At 48.1% G+C, this 17,053-nt stretch overlaps 1 protein-coding gene across 3 annotated transcripts in view; it reads left to right on the top strand.

Moving 5' to 3' along the window:
- Positions 1-17,053, top strand: part of ITGA2B (integrin subunit alpha 2b) — a 298,569-nt gene that overhangs the window by 218,678 nt on the left and 62,838 nt on the right. For all 3 annotated transcript variants that reach the window (XM_078645167.1, XM_078645165.1, XM_078645166.1), the window contains one exon: positions 1,361-1,489. In XM_078645167.1, the coding sequence (XP_078501293.1) occupies positions 1,361-1,489 (129 nt within the window). The remainder of the gene's footprint in view (positions 1-1,360; positions 1,490-17,053) is intronic.

Below are 17,053 nucleotides of genomic sequence, written 5' to 3' on the forward strand. Positions count from 1 at the left end.
GGAAAAGCCCTGGACAGGATCACCTCGTTCCTAGCTGGGAGAACTCAGAAAGTCCGACTTCCCCCGTTCAGATCAGAGGCAACAGAAGTTATCTGCGGTGTACCACAAGGATCATCACTCAGTCCCACCCTCTTCAACGTTTACATGAGTCCACTCGCTTCCATCGCGCGTCAACACAACCTTAACATCATCTCCTACGCCGACGACACCCAGCTGATCCTTTCCCTCACCAAAGACCCCAACACCGCCAAAACCAATCTTCACGAAGGCATGAAAGAAGTAGCCGTCTGGATGAAAAACAGCCGCCTAAAACTCAACTCAGACAAAACGGAAGTGCTCATCCTAGGATCCTCCCCCTCTGCCTGGGACGACTCATGGTGGCCTACGGATCTGGGCTCAGCACCCATACCCACAGACCACGCACGTAACCTTGGCTTCATCCTAGACTCCTCACTCTCGATGACCAAACAAGTCAACGCCGTCTCTTCCTCCTGCTTCAACGTACTTCGTATGCTCAAAAAAATCTTCCATTGGATCCCTACCGAAACAAGAAAGACTGTCACCCACGCACTGGTTACGAGTCGACTAGACTACGGAAACACCCTCTACGCCGGAATTACAGCCAAATTACAGAAAAAACTCCAACGCATCCAAAACGCATCAGCGAGACTCATTCTAAACATCCCTCGCCAAGATCACATCACCGGCCACCTGAAAGACCTCCACTGGCTTCCCATCAACAAGAGAATAACATTCCGTCTCCTCACCCACGCACACAAAGCCCTCTACAAACTAGGACCCGAATGCCTCAACACTCGACTATCCTTCTACACACCCACCCGCCAACTAAGATCCTCCAACCAAGGCCTCGCCGCAGTTCCACGTATCCAAAGATCCACCATGGGAGGTAGATCCTTCTCCTATTTGGCAGCCAAGACCTGGAACTCACTCCCCACTTACCTCCGCCTTACACAGAACCACATCCCCTTCAGAAAAGAACTCAAAACCTGGCTATTAGATAAATAATAATCCTCCTCCCCAAGCGCCTTGAGACCCTCTGGGTGAGTAGTGCGCTATACAAATCCTTGAACTTGAACTTGAACTTGAACTATCTCAGGTTTGAACCTATAAACCACCTGTAAATCAGAAACCACTGCTCTGCACAGATCTGCCAAGGCATCATGATCTGGACCCACTGAATCCTTTCAATTTACAAGGGCAACAACAAGGCTCTACAATTGCCTCTTACTCTCAATCTGGTATGTTGCACTGTACTCTTGAATTAGTGATCAGCACATCAGAATATAGAGTACTCTTCTGGTGGAGGCTGCCATTGATAACGCTGTGTTTTTTGCTTCAGCTGGAGATTGGCCAGTCCATTACGGAGTCCCCGAACAGGAGTGACCATAAGAGGGAGAGAAGGGAGGAAAAGGAGACTGGGGAAGAAACAAAGAAGGAGACAGTTCTTTCGAAAGAGCCTGTGATAATAGTAAGTAAATAAGTAAATGATGTTGCGGAACCAATAGAGTAGTGACTGAAAAGACATGTAGTTGAATTTGAGGTTTAGTCATGCAAAATATCAACGTCCGTGTGGTGGTAGCCCATGCTGTGAAGTTAATGTTAGTTTCCTCTTAAGGGATGGAATGTTAAAAGGAGTGGAAGGTTGGAGTGGATGGTGCAGTGTTAGATGGGTGCCTGAGGGTATGAGAGAAGTTGAAGACGTGAGTAGGCGAGGGACAGCCGTAAGGTGTGTACCGAGATATATAATAAAAAGACTCTACTTGGAGGATTAATACAAATTAATTATGTATGAAACTGGAGTCATTGCCCCAGACATGCCTCGTTCCATTGGTTCAGCCCAACAAAGACCAATGTTTAAGGTAAACTTCTAAAGCGTGCATATGTTGGCACACAATGAATGTGCAGGCAGAGTTTATTTCAGCAGGTGAAGCCTCAGACTAACAGCGAGTGCTATGACACTACACCAATGAGAAACATTTAACTCTTGCCATTTTTAATATCGTCACCAAACCAGATGAGGGCTAAATTCTGTTAGACTGGCAGAGTATCATTTATGTTCGTAGCATATGTGGCTGTAAATACTTAAGTAAAAAAGAGAGAGATGACCCCATGGTTCCGGGTAACAGGGTACTTTAGACAAATTGAGCCAATATAAAAAAATCCCTGGAAATCAACTATGTATACCTTTACACCATCCTTTCATTTACTGTATTTATCAATCACACACTCATGGCTCGTACTCATCCAACCTCAATCCCAAATATATTCTCAGACTGAAATGTAGGCGCTAACAATGTTTTATTAGTATAAAATCGTTTCTTATCTTGACATTTCAATTATACAGAAATATTCCAGAGATAATGCACATAAACATAAAAACACAGTTTATACGTCCCACTTTATGTTGTCATACAACAATACATAAACACTTTAAAAAAAAGGAGAAGCATGAGATATAATCACAAAAACAACATTGGAATCACCCCATCTCTAAAAAAACAGTTCTAATATTCTAATTAGATACTGATCTGTTCCAAAAGCTCTATATATTGTTTACAAGGGGTGCTTAGTACAAGAATTTCCATGTATCTCACAATCCCTCGGCTTTTGTGGATTTCTCGTCATGTTCTAGGCGTCGACGCGTTTCGGTGGTTAAGACCAGTAGATATGGGGCCACCTTCTTCAGGACAATGTATCATTTGGGGTCACTCTTTTCATTTAAAAGTTACTTCTTCAGGGTTTCTAATGGTTTCGTTAAAATTATAATTCTACTATGGATTTAGAAATGAGTAGACTTCTCCAAATCTCGAAGTTATAATTCTTTTTCAATGAACATTTAGGATATATGATCTTCCTTTCTTTTTCCTTTACTCAGATGGAAGTAGCCTTTGACCGCTGATTAATATTTTGATAATATGTCAACTCCACATGTATGCATTTCTTTCATTAATCATATATTCTCCCGTTTACAGTATTGGGAGGCGGGAAATCACCCTGGTTTCTTTGTCGGGTTGACTCCGAAATTGTCTTTTCCCCGATTTCCCAGAGTTATATGGTCTATGAATATATCTCATGTTTCTCCTTTTTTTTAAAAGTGTTTATGTATTGTTGTATGACAACATAAAGTGGGACGTCTAAACTGTGTTTTTATGTTTATGTGCATTATCTCGGGAATATTTCTGTATATTTTAAATGTCAAGATAAGAAACAATTTTATACTAATAAAACATTGTTAGCACCTACATTTCAGTCTGAGAATATATTTAGGATTGAGGTTGGATGAGTACGAGCCATGAATGTGTGATTGATAAATACAGTAAATGAAAGGATGGCGTAAAGGTATACATAGTTGATTTCCAGGGATTTTTCTATAGGCTCAAGCTGTAAATACTTAAGCCAAGGAAACTCCTGCCATCTAGGGTTGGGCTTGGACATATGCAAGTAATTTTTCTGAGCTGTGACTCCTCCCTTCGTTCACAATGCCCCTAACTACCGACTCAATTTTAGATTGTTTTCTTCCGCCTTTGGGTTTAAACGTACGACGAGAGGGCTCATAGTTTGTGTTCTGTACATGCTTTGGAAGGCCACCAGTTGATGCTCATTGGACACCAGGGTCCTCCTCTCGCCCTTCAGGGACTGCATTCCATCCCTCATCCATCAGCATCAGAGAGTGCCAATCAGAAGGGCTTGGACACCCTTCCAAAATTGCCCCTAGTGCAACTTGAAGTATTCCTGGTCAAATCACCACGACTGTTGCAACTTGTCTCTCTCCCCGACCACTACAATGCTTCTTGTAAGTCTTGCTTTACCTTTGGCTCAAAGAAGACCTAAGGTACATTGGGCATATAACAAGATGCACCAACATGCATCCTCTGAAACTCCACATATTTTTGGAGATGAAGATCTATTTGACAATGAGGAAGGCAAAAGATGCATGTCCATCTGGAATCCCGGCATCCCAGCAAATGCCCAGTTCAGAAACAGTACCCTCTAGTACATCAAAGCATGAGGAAGAGGACCTCAAGACAATCCTGACGACCACCGGCCCGCAACGTACCATACTTGTCTCTCAGACCCATGTGACAAACATGGTTGCATAGAAAGTGTCACGCTGAGGTACAGCATCACTCCCACAGGTGTCTGGCATTGTGCCCCTTGCACAGACATTTGAGACTGGCACCTCCAGAGTCCTCACTGAATTTGGTCTGCAGTCAGCAACAAGACTAGGCTTTAGAGACGACTAAGGCTTCACCGATGGGTGTTGATACTCAGTGGATGCCCCACCTGATCGAAGGATATCAAGCATCCTGACTCTCATCTAAAGCCTGTACTAAATGTCCCACCCAAGACGGTGCCAGAAGATCTTATTGACACCATAGATCCTATCAACATTGAAATTGTAGTCGGCAGCCAGATTTGAGGAGTCAAAAGCATTGATTCTGCAGTGACTCCAGCAAGAGCTTGACCCCAGGCTGAAACGTCTCTTCATTCACCCCGTCAGCAGGAACATCTCAGCAAACTACCTCTGCCAAAGCCATTGGAGACATTTGCTTGCAAGAGAAGGCTTGCCTTCAAAGAAGAACCTTCCTCAGATGGTAAAAGCCCTCTCCCATATGTTATGCCTTCGCCTCCTCTTCTCTCAGCTCTGCCAACAACTTCACCACCTCTACCACCACGCTCACATACACCGCATCGTCTGTCTCTGGAAAAGTCACCTGAATGGTCCACACGCACCATTTTGGATCCTGGCTGTTCTTATGATCAGAACAACCGATATGACCAGCCCTTAGCCCCAGGACCCACAAATTATAACGTCGACTCTCCTGGGTGATCTGACTTGAACCACTACCTGGTAGGGGCATCCCTGCTGGATGATAACACAGCCTACCATGAAGTCATTCGAAGGGCTGCTGCACACCATAACATCAACATGCACATTTTCCAAGGGGATGAAAACTTTCCAGTGGATACTCTTTCCATGTCTGAACGGTCAGTCCAGTTCTCACCCATGCTTAAAGGCATGCTCCCACCTGCCCCAGAAACTTTAAAGGACGCAGTAAACAAGTAGGAACACATAGTGTTGAGAAAAAATATAAGCCCTCACCTAGCGACCCTATCTACATCAAGGACCAGGTCCACACTGATTCCCTGGTCACCCTCACCGCCTGCAAGAGAGCCTCCACCAAAGCCACAGGTGAAGACGTGCTTCCTGATAAGAATAGCAAAAAGACAATGCTGTGGGCAAGAGGGAAGCAGTAGAGGCAGCACACACTGGTGCATAGCCAATTCTACTGGCCTCCTTTCCAGGTTAATCAGTCCCCATTAGAAGTAGAGGCAGGATGTGAGAAGTTGGCCTGATATGCAGTGCTCACTATTCTAGTGATCACTATGTATCAGTCCAAACAACCCTTATTGATGATTGGTTGTAAGTCAACCTTATAGACCAGCTATCCTAGTAGCATAGATACGAGCAGTCTAAGGCTAAGACTCTAGAGGGTGTGTTAAGCCAGCTGTTTTACCATCACATTACCCCTTGAACACCAAGTGAAAGGACACCACACAAGTTGTTATGAAAATAAACAGGTATTTATTTATAACAAGACTACCCTGAACTCTTTATGAGTCAGGGAGCTAAGCACACAACAAAACTCTTACGAAAATACTTTAAGTCGCACAATTTACACAAATGCCCTAGGGGCACGAAAAACCATATACACAGTAAGTGGAATGCGAACTTGCTAGCAGGTAAGTAGTACTTTTCTAGACTCAGGAATCGCTAGGCCTACAATTCTAAACACTGGGATTAGATGCAGGAGGCCTGTGGACGTTGTGTGCAGAGTGGGAACTCTCACGCGTAAGGCGGGAAAAAGTCTATGGAGGCTAGCAGTTGCAAAGTTACTGTTCTCGGGCGAACCCGACTAGGTGGGTCGAAAACAAGAGTGGATCCGAACACTTAGGGTGTTGGACTATGCTGGAGCACCGGAGTACTCAGGTTACCTAGCCCAGGGGCTGCGGCTGCATAGGGTTGAAGTTGCGTCGGAAACCCTCGTTGAAGATCCAGGAGCCTGAAGAAAGAGTTGCTGGCAGGCGGCCAGTGAAGAAAGTTCGGAGTGATCCAAGCCTGGATCAGGGAAGAAGAAACCTGTAAGCAGAGGGGACCAAGTTCTGAATCACTAGCCAGTGATTTGAGTGGGCACCAGGATGGCACCGGACGAAGTCACCTCAGCCAGGTGAGTGGGCGCTGCTGGGCTCTGCAGTCTCTCGGACCAGGAGGCGTTGTCGGCGACCAGGATGGAGGTGCGAGCTGTCCCACGAAGGTTCTTGCTGTCGACGTCGCTGGACCCAGGATTGGGCAACAAGTCTTGGCAAATGCAAGGCCCACGCGGTGGACCTAAAATGGCGTCTTGAGTGGACCAGGAGGGTCCAGGGTGCTCCTCTGTTGGAGGGGAGCAAGGGCTAGTCTGGAGCAACCAGACCAGCAGTAGTTGTCGTCGTGGAGCGTCGTGAAGGGGTCACTAGCCAACGGGCAAGCGACCTGGACAACGCGGTTGGCAGCAAAGAGCAGAAGGGCCCCACGCAGATCTCGTGGATGCAGGGGGGGTGAACTTCGGTGCTGGAGCTGCTCAGGGTCGGGGCTTCTCTTACCCCCAAAGCACTCAGTCGAGGGTCACTCGGGAGTCGTGCTGGACAAGCGTCGTGCAGTTCTGAAGATGGACGGTCCCTCGAGGTCTCGTCGCACCCACGGATCACAGCTGGCCTGATGATGTAGGTTGAGGTCAGAGTGCCAGGGAAGCCGGTTCTCGTCGTGCTGGAGCAGTCTTGCTGGAGTCGTGCTGGAGCAGTCTTGATCCGAAGGAGAGACTGGCAACAAACCGCGATGCTTGGTTGGTGCCTGCTGCTGCAGGGTGACTACTCCTTAGTCACAAGGGAGAATCTTGGGAAGAAGTCTTGAGTTCCTTTCGTGGAAAGTAGTTTCAGGATTCAAAGATGATCTGATTTGGAAGGGGGCCAGTTCCTACCTTTATCCTGCAAAAAGGGGCTGGCACGCGACTAAGTCCTGCCCTATGGGTGGGACCAGGAGGGGGGTGGTTACACCCCTCTCCTTTGGCGGGCTTTCCCCAGGCCAGGGGCTGGAGTGCCCCTGGAACTGGTTTCAGCCAGCCTATGCACAGTGAGCACCGGGGTGCCACTTGCAGTCACCTTCCTCTAAAGCCCTGCCTACCTAGGATACACAAAATCCTGTCTGGGACGGTGCTGGCACCGCCCCTGGCAGGAAACCCTTTGTCCTTGCCTCCTGGGCTGGGAGGACTCCCAGCAGCAGGAGGGCAGACTTGTGTCTCGGTGGCAGCATCCATTTTGTGGAGCTAAGGCTCTGTCTGACTCTAACCGGGGTTACAGGTTACATACATGTCGTGTCCCTCTAGAAGGGTGGAATGCTAACCCCGTCGCCAGAATTGGCGAGGGGTTAGTATTCCAATTCGTATGACACCTTACTCGACATGTTTTGATAAAGCGATACCAGAGTTGGCATATAACCGCGAGGATTATAATGCACTTAAGAGTATATGGTATGCGATATCATGGAAACGGCTAAGGGATGGATCCCGAAAGCCGCAGACAGGCTCAGCTCATGCCAGAGCACTATCTCACACGATTCCAAGCACTCTGCCTTCAGGATTGTCAAGGCCTGCCATAGGAGTGACTGATAGGAGATCTGTGTGTCCATTTTAAGGTTAGATATAGGTATACTATATCTAAAGCAAAGGGTGATTACACCACCTTGCCCCAGCTGTCGTGCAGCCAGTTGTGTCAGATTTGGATGGCCAGCCAGGGGTGGCATAATACATGCTGCAGCCCCTGGTAGGCCCTGGGTACACCTATGCCCTGGGTACCTAAGGTACACTGTACAGGGACTGATAAGGTGACTCAGTATCCAATTAGATATGTACCTAGGGTACATGGAATCCATTTTACAGAGAGAGCAGTAGGCCTGGGGTCCTGAATAGCAGGGCCCCAGGTCAACTAAGTCAGAAAACCAGCAAAACACCAGGCAAAAAGTTGGGGGCAACCATAGTCAGGGATCTACCTTCCTACACAGGAACTCATAAAAAATGCCCAAAGGAGTACAGAAAGGTGATGGAAGGAGATCGTGTTGGAGGCCACGTCCATCTTGAGTACTACCATTAGTTGCACACTTGATGCTGGGGACATAGCATCCAGGGACATTAACACCTGTGCCTCCCTCAGACAACACACCTGGCTTTGCATCTCTTGGCTCACACTCAATCAATCAATCAATCAATCAATCAGAGTAGTTGTAAAGCGCTCTACTTACCCGTGAGGGTCCCAAGGCTCTGAGGCTAGGGCGAGGGTGGCGGAGTAGAGCTGGGGTGTAGAAGCTGAGTCTGCTGTTGAGGTAGGCTGATCCGGTGTTGTGGAGTGCTTTGTGTGTGTTGGTGAGTAGCTTGAAGGTGATCCTCTTGTTGAGGGGAACCAGTGTAGGTCTCTCAGGTGGGGGGTGATGTGGCTGCGGCGGGGGACGTTGACGATCAGTCGGGCGGAGGCGTTTTGGATGCGTTGTAGTCGTCGTAGGTGTTTGGCTGGGATTCCTGCATAGAGTGCGTTGTCGTAGTCCAGTCTGCTGCTGACGAGGACCTGTGTCACCGTTCTTCTTGTTTCGGTCAGGATCCACTTGTAGATCCTGCGGAGCATGCAGACGGTGTTGTAGCAGGAGGAGGAGACGGCGTTGACCTGCTTAGACATGGAGAGGGAGGAGTCGAGGATGAATCCTAGATTGAGTGCATGGTCGGTGGGTGTTGGTGCTGTTCCCAGTGTGGTCGGCCACCAGGAGTCGTCCCAGGCTGAGGGGGTGGGTCTGAGGATGAGGACCTCCATCTTGTCCGAGTTCAGCTTCACACGGCTGCTCCTCATCCAATCGGCGACGGCCTTCATTCCCTCGTGGAGGTTGGTTTTGGCGGTGTGTGGGTCCTTGGTGAGGGAGAGGATGAGCTGGATGTTGTCGGCGTAGGAGATGATGTTGAGGTCGTGATGGCGGGCCACTTGTGCGAGGGGGGCCATGTAGACGTTGAACAGCGTTGGGTTGAGGGATGAGCCCTGGGGAATGCCGCAGATGATGTCGGTGGCTTCGGATCAGAAGGGTGGGAGGTGGACGCTCTGGGTTCTGTCTGAGAGGAAGGAGGTGGTCCAGTCAAGAGCCTTCTCTTGGATTCCGGCTTCTAGGAGGCGTGTCTTTAGAGTGCGATGGCAGACCGTGTTGAAGGCGGCTGACAGGTCCAGGAGGATGAGGGCTGATGTTTCGCCGTTGTCTAGTTGGCGCCTGATGTCGTCTGTGGCGGCGATGAGGGCTGTCTCGGTGCTGTGGTTTCATCTGAATCCGGACTGGGACGGGTCTAAGATGTTGTTGTCTTCGAGTTGGCATTCCAGTTGCATGTTGACGATTTTCTCAATGACCTTTGCCGGCAACGGGAGCAGGGAGATGGGCCGGAAGTTCTTGAGGTCCTGCAGCATCTTCTCAATCTCCCATTCAACGAGGAGCATCTCTCTGGAAACAGAGTTGATGAGATGCTAGAAAAAATTAAAAAGGACACAGAGATTGGCAAATCTATGGGTGCCCTGCCAACTCCTGCACTGACAGTAACAGCCCAGGAGAGGAAACAATGTCACTTCGCCAGAAAAGCCGCAGTCGTATCAGAGGCAGCAGCACATCTTCCATCAGCAGGCCTGCAAGGGATACTCCAGGGGTGTGTACAGGGCTAACAACCCTCTATCTGTATCTGCCAAGCCAATCTCCCTTAGGGTATGTTTAATATGCTACAGCCATTCTGTGTTTGATGAATTTTTGTTTCCCTGGAAATTAAGAAGTGCTTTCAGATAGACTTGAGGTTCAGGATTTGTCCAAATTATAGCACAGGAGAGCCTGAGTTTAAATGGATAATCTGATCAGTGCTGGTTATGCCGAAGTCTAATCGTAAGGCTTTCATTCGATTGCCTGAGCCTAGGGGCAGCACACATCGTAGGAAGCAGTTCTCAGATTTCTGTAGCTTAGTTGCTCATCTACAGCCCCACAGTCTGGATGCAGCTACTGCTTTCATGATGTATACTTGCAGAATGAGTTGTATTGACTCACTACCAACATTGATCTTAAGGCGCAGAACAACACTTGTGCTCTGGCTAATTTCTGTTACCTTTTTCTTCAATTATTTCACCCAAGATAATTTATGGTCGAAACTAATGCCCATATCATCAAAGGTTTAAACACGCTCCAAGGCACGTCCTCTGATGTGGAATGTTCTCTTCAGGGAACAGGATCATTAATGTTATTTGTTCACAATGATGCTAAGTTTTTTGATGTCACAAAAAAGTTCAAAACCATTCTGTAAACGATGTATAGCTAGCTCGGTTTGTACCAACAGTACTGTATCATTTGCGAAGAAGAGGAAGGATATTTCTCACCTTCCATTTGTATCTGTATTTTACATTTACATTTGTATTTTACATTTATAAAGTGCACAGCTACCCAACAGGGTCACTCCCGGCACTGGACGTGTGGAGGCTGCAACAGCTAAACAGAAATAAAGAAAGGGCTAGAGAGGAAAAAACAAAGAGGTCAAACAGAGTCACTAAGCAAAAGCGCCTTTAAATTCTTACGGAAGGCCATCAAAGACTGACAGTTTCTGAGGTCAAGCTGAAGGGCATTCCAGAGCTTGGGGCCAAGACAAGAGAAGGAGTGACCACTCATACGGGCCAGCCGAAACCTGGGAACTGAAAACAATGAAAGACTGGACGAGCGCAGTTGTCGAACCAGAACATAGAGTGTAAGTAGTCTTTGAATGTAAGAAGGAGCAAGGCCCCATTTGATGCGAAAAGTGTAGCAGAGGGACTTAAATTCGATACCCTTACTGACTCTAAGCCAGTGAAATTGATGGAGTAGAGGAGAAGCGGAGGCGAATCTCGGCAGACAAAAAAGAAGACGGGCAGCATTATTCTGGATGACTTGTAGCCAATGTAAAGAGGCTTTATCAACACCCAGATACAGGAAGTTACCATAGTCCAGCCGGGATGTCACCAGGGCCTGCAAAACAGTTCTCTGAGCTGCCAATGGGATTAACCAAAGGATTTTTTTGATTCATCTGAGAACAGCAAAGCAAGATAAAGCAACCCTGGAGACCTGGGGTTTAAAAGAGAGCTATTGATCAATAATAAAACCCAAATTCTTGACTTGAGACACAGGAACAGGTACAGGGCCCACGTCGTCAGCCAGTTTTGGATACCCCACAGCTCTGGGTTATTACCCAAAATCAGCACCTTAGTTTTAGAACCATTAAGCTTCAGAGCATTATTGGTCAACCAGGCAGATTCATTCCTCAAGCCACACTGCAATAAGGAAGGGTCTTGATGCCGAGCAGCAGAAAGGGAGAAGACGATCTGAGTATCATCATCATAGGAGAAGATAGTCAGACCTGACTTTTCCACAATGTCAGCCAAGGGGCGAACATATAAGTTAAAAACTAAAGGGCTCAAAATAGAGCCTTGAGGGACTCCAGATGTTTGCTGTAACGTGTGCGATCTCAAATTGTTAGAAAAAAACTAAAATGTACAGTCAGAAAGAAAAGACCTCAACCATTTCAGAGCAAAGCCCATAATCCCACAGGCGTCAAGGCGTTCTAACAGAATGGAATGAGACACCATGTGAAACGCAGCACTCAAATCCAACAGGATGAGCGCAGAGGTTCCCCCTGAGTCAAGTTGAAGTCTAAGATGCTCAGTAACTCCAAGGAGAGTAGATTCAGTGCTGTGACTGTGTCTGAATCCAGAATGAGATGGATGAAGCAAATTAGAGGTTCTGACAAAAGAAGAAAGTATGGTATTAATATGCCGTTCAAGAATTTTAGAGAACACAGAAAGAAGAGAAATAGGAAGATAGTTGGACTAACAAAGTGGGTCAAGACCTTCCTTTTTAGGTCTCGGCCTACGCAGCGCACATGCGCTGCATAGGAAAGGGACCTTATGTCATGGGGACAGCTTTCCCTGTACAAACGTGCACGCGTTGCATTGCTTCCAATGGCAACGCGTGCACGTCTGGCTATTCACACGCAGGAGCGAGCAGCTGGCGCCAAATGTTATCAATTATCGGGGCGCCAGCTCCCTGATCCCACGAGGGAATCGCGCCAGCCCCTTCCTTTCTCCCCTCCCCTCTGCTGCCATCGAAGGCGGCGTGCGCTTGTTTTTTAGTGTTTTCAGCGTGAAACTGCATTCAGAAATGATCACACAGTGCAGTGCCATCTCACATTGGCAGAAGTGAAAGTCTAGTAAAGTATTGGTACACTTGGCATTTAATGCACCCCTCTTCCACCCAGACTTGGGTAGATTGTCTGCTTTGCTGGCATCCCCTCCTGGTGAAGTCACTGCAGGGAGCCATGGGCTGCTGTACCCTGCTCACAGGTGGGTTGGTACAGGCCCTCGTTCTTTTATTTATGTAGTGCTTACTACCCTAGGTTATTGCTGAAGTGCGTTAACGCCAGTTACCCCAGTGGCGAGCTAACATTAGGGCTGGGTATGTCCGATTGGTGGGTCTTCAGATGGGCTGGAGATTAGGTAGTGTCCGATTGCCAAACTAGGATTATCAAGCTGTGGTCTGAGACCAGATGGGAGGTATGCAAGAATGGCAGGAAACCAGGGGGGTAAGGGTAGGGAAATCGAGTCACCCATACCTATCTGTAGAAAAACATTCATGCTAGTGCTCCGCGTAACTGGGGAGGGGGTCAACTCAAACATGCAGAAAACGGGGTGCTCAGATCATAGAGAGCCTAAAACCGCAGGGTTCAAACCCCTTGCAGCTTAAACAGTATTCACTTTTTAAAAATAGGGGTCCCCAGCACTATTCACACTGTATTAAACTGTCATTGTTAAACATTAAATTGATTTTTAAAAGAAACAACTGCAATCAAAGCATGGCCGCCAGATACTTCTGGCCAGCGACGTCTTACTAGAAATATTCAGTGTCATTACCGGTAATGGGGGGAGGGTGTAATAGTTGGGGGGACTCTGCTCCCTTGACATCGGGTTCCATCTGCTATATAAATTAACCCTTGGTACAGACCGGGTCTGCACAAAGTGAGTTGGTGCTGAAAGGTTCCCTTTAAAGCTGCCATCGCCTTTCAGTAAAAATGTCACTCAAAGGGGCCAGGCTGGTAGTAGTCCACTCTGTGTCTAGTCGCAGATTGTGAATTGTACTTGTAGGAAGCAAATGAAATAGCAATAGCCGGGTGATGATCAGGTCTGTCTGGGCACAGTGGGTGATGCCCCGGTCACCCACTGTTTGAGGGGGTCTCTGGATCCCTCTGGATCCCTATTTGTGGCTGGTCGTAGCTAGGTGCAGATAGTTCAGTGCGCACCGGTCCTGAGGCTATTGTAGTCCTTTTAAAACCGCTCATTCTGGGCACTGTACAAACGGGTAAGTAATCGTAACACCGTCTGTTTATGGTGTGGTGATGGCCCAGGTGAACAAAAGTATGCAAGTAATTCCTTACGAGAGATAAACCAGATGGATACCAAGAATTCCAGGCACTCATTGTGAGAGGTTGGCCTGATATATGATGCTCACTAGTTCTAGTGATCACCTTGTATCAGTCCAAACAACCCTTATGGTGATTGGTTGTAAGTCAACCTTATAGACCAGCTATCCTAATGGTAGCATGGACAAAGCAGTCTTAGGCTAAACTGTTTTGGCATGTGAAGCCAGCTGTTTTACCACAATATAACCCCTTGAATACCAGATGAAAGGACACCACACAGGTTGTTATGAAAATAAACAATATATTTATTAATAACAAACACCTCTGAACTCTTTATGAGATCAGAGGGCTAAGCACATGACAATCTCTTAGGAAAAATACGATAAGTTGCACAAAATTACGATGGTGCCCTAGGGGCACGGCAAACCATATACTAAGTAAATGGTATAAGGAAATCGATAGAAGGAATGGAGCTGTCCAGAGGCTGTAGGAATGCTGGGACTACACTACCCTAACATTAGGTAAGTAATAGGAGGCCCACGGGACGCGTGTGCAGAGTGTGGACTCACACGCGGGATGCGTAACAACGTCTATGGACAGTACAGTTCAAGAAAAAGGTGAGTACGGACAATCCTGACTAGTTAGGACTAAAACGACTGTGAATCTGGACACTAGGAGAGTCAATCTACCCTTGAGCACCGAAATGCTCTCGTTACCTCACCCACGGGCTGCGGGTGCATAGGTGCAAAGTCGTGTCGGGTTTCTGCGTTGGAGTCTATGGAGCCTGGAAGGAAAGATGCTGCAGGCGACCAGGAGGAAGATGTCCGATGTGATCCAAGGGTGGATCAGAGATGCTGAAGACCTGAAAGCAGAGGGGACAATGTTCAAAGTCACTAGCCAGTGACTGGAGTGGAACCAGGAAGGAACCAGATGTCGTTGTTGCGATCAGGTGAAGAGTGGACGCTTGACTCTGCAGCCACGTGGCCAGGAGGTGTCTTCGATGACCAGGATGGAGGCAGGAGCTGTCCCACGTAGGCTCTCGCTGTCAGCGGTGTCTGTTCCGGATTCGGTGTCAACAGGCATTGGCAAAGGCAACCCATGCGGTGAGTGGAAAACGCGTCTGGTGCGGACTAGGAGAGTCCGGGGTGCTGCTCTTTTGGAAGGGAGCAAGGGCCAGTCTGGAGCAACCAGACCAGCAGTGTAGTTTTCAAAGTTGGTCGTCTAGGAGGCCACTAGCCAGCCGGCAAGTGACCAAACAACGCATCGAGCAGCAAACAGGCAGAAGGGCCCTACGCAGATCTCGTGGAAGCTGGAGGGCTGATCTTCGGTGCAGGAGCTGCTCGGGGCTGGGGCTTCTCAAGCCCCAAAGCACTTGGTCGAGTTTACCTCGGGAGTTGTGCTGGAAGCGAAGTGCAGTTTCTCCAAGATGGCAGGTCCCACGTGTCTCGTCGCACTCACGGATCTCAGCTGTGCTGCAGATGTGAGTTGAGGTCGGAGAGGTCTGGGAATCCGGGTCTCGTCGGGCTCTGAAGTCTGGATCCTCGAGGGAAGACGACAAAGTGAAGCCGCTGGATGCTTAATGGTGCCTGCAGTTGCAGGGTGGACACTCCTTGCCCACAAGGGAGATTTCTTCAGTCTTCTGTGGAGCAGAACGTTGAAGTCCAGAGTTTCTTCTTGTAAAGTTTCAAGTCAGGATGAATCTAATTTGGAATGGGACCAGCTCCTACCTTTATCCTGCTAAAGTGGGCTGTACTATGAATAGGTCCCTCCTATGGGTGGGACCAGGAAGGGGGGTGGTTACACCCCCTATCCTTTGTCCGGTTTCATGCCCGAGCTAGGGCAGGGATGCCCCAGTAACTGGTTTGAACCAGTGTATGCACAGGACACCTTGTGTGCCCCGGGCAGGTCTCATTCCTTTCAGGCCTGTCCTACCCAATAAACAAAATCCTGTCTGGGGTGGTGCTAGCACCTCCCAAGGCAGGAAACCCTTTGCCCAAGCCTCCCTCGCTGGAAGGACTCCCAGCAGCAGGAGGTCAGACTTGTGTCTGTGGTGGCAGCATCCATTTTGTGATGCCAAGGCTCGAGTTAACTTTAACTGGGGTTCACAGTTATATACATGTCGTGTCCCTCTAGAAGGGTGGAATGCTATTCCCGTCGCCAGAATTGGCGAGGGGGTAGTATTCCAATTCGTATGACACCTTACTCGACATGTTTTGCTAATGTTATACCAGAGTTAGCATTCAACCGCGAGGATTATAATGCACTTAAGAGTATATGGTATAGCGTTATCATGGAACAGCTATTAGGACTTGGTTCCGCAAGCTGCAGACGGGCTCAGCTCATGCCAGAGCACCATCTCACATAATTCCAAGTACTCTGCCTTCAGGATTGATAAGGCCTGCCATAGGAGTGACTGATAGGAATATATGTGTCCATTTAGGGTTAGATATAGGTAACTATATCTACAGCAAAGGGTGATTACACCACCTTGCCCCAGCTGTCTTACCAGCCAGTTGTGTCTGTTTAGATGGCCAGCCAGGGGTGGCATAATACAGGCTTCAGCCCCTGGTAGGCCCTGGGTACACCTATGCCCTGGGTACCTAAGGTACACTGTACAGGGACTGATAAGGTGGCCCAGTACCAATTGGTAAATGCACCTAAAGTACATGGATGTCAATTTAGAGAGAGAACAGCTAGGCTGTGGGTCTGATTAGCAGGCCCACAGCCAGGGAAAGTCGTAAACCAGTGAAGCAAAAAGCAAAAATCTGGGGTGACCATAGGATTGCAGACCCCACTCTTCTACATAACCCCCCCCCCCAAACTTAGGGACATTAAACTAACCTTGACCAGGTGAGTCTTCCTGTTCTAAGTGGAAATACCTGGAGAGACCATCTGCATTGCCATAGTCAGTCTCTGGTCTGTGCTCCACTGTAAAGTCCATCCCCTGTAGGGAAATGGACCACCTAAGAAGTTTGGGGTTTTCACCCTTCATCTGATTTAGCCATAAGAGGGGCTTATGGTCGGTCTGAATCTTGAAGTGAGTTCCAAACAAGTATGGCCTCAACTTCTTCAGGGCCCAAATCACAGCAAAGGCCTCCCTCTCAATAGCTGACCAACGTTTCTCTCTAGGGGTCAGCCTTCTACTTATAAAAGCAATGGGCTGGTCATGACCATCAATATTCAGTTGAGATAGAACAGCTCCCACACCCAACTCAGATGCATCTGTTTGGACAGTGAAGGTTTTGGAGTAGTCAGGACTCTTGAGAATAGGTGCAGTACACATGGCCTCAGGTCATCGAATGCCTTCTGACAGCTAACTGTCCACTGAACTTTCTTTGGCATTTTCTTGCTTGTCAAGTCATTATGTGGTGTCACAATGGACCCATAAATTTTGACAAACTTCCTATAGTAACCAGACAGGCCCAAGAAAGCTCTGACCTGTGTCTGGGTGGTTGGAGGAGCCCAGTCCTTTATGGCCTGTATCTTGCTCTCCAAGG

The sequence above is a fragment of the Lissotriton helveticus genome, chromosome 5_1 (genome assembly GCF_964261635.1).
Source record: "Lissotriton helveticus chromosome 5_1, aLisHel1.1, whole genome shotgun sequence".
NCBI lineage: Eukaryota > Metazoa > Chordata > Amphibia > Caudata > Salamandridae > Lissotriton > Lissotriton helveticus.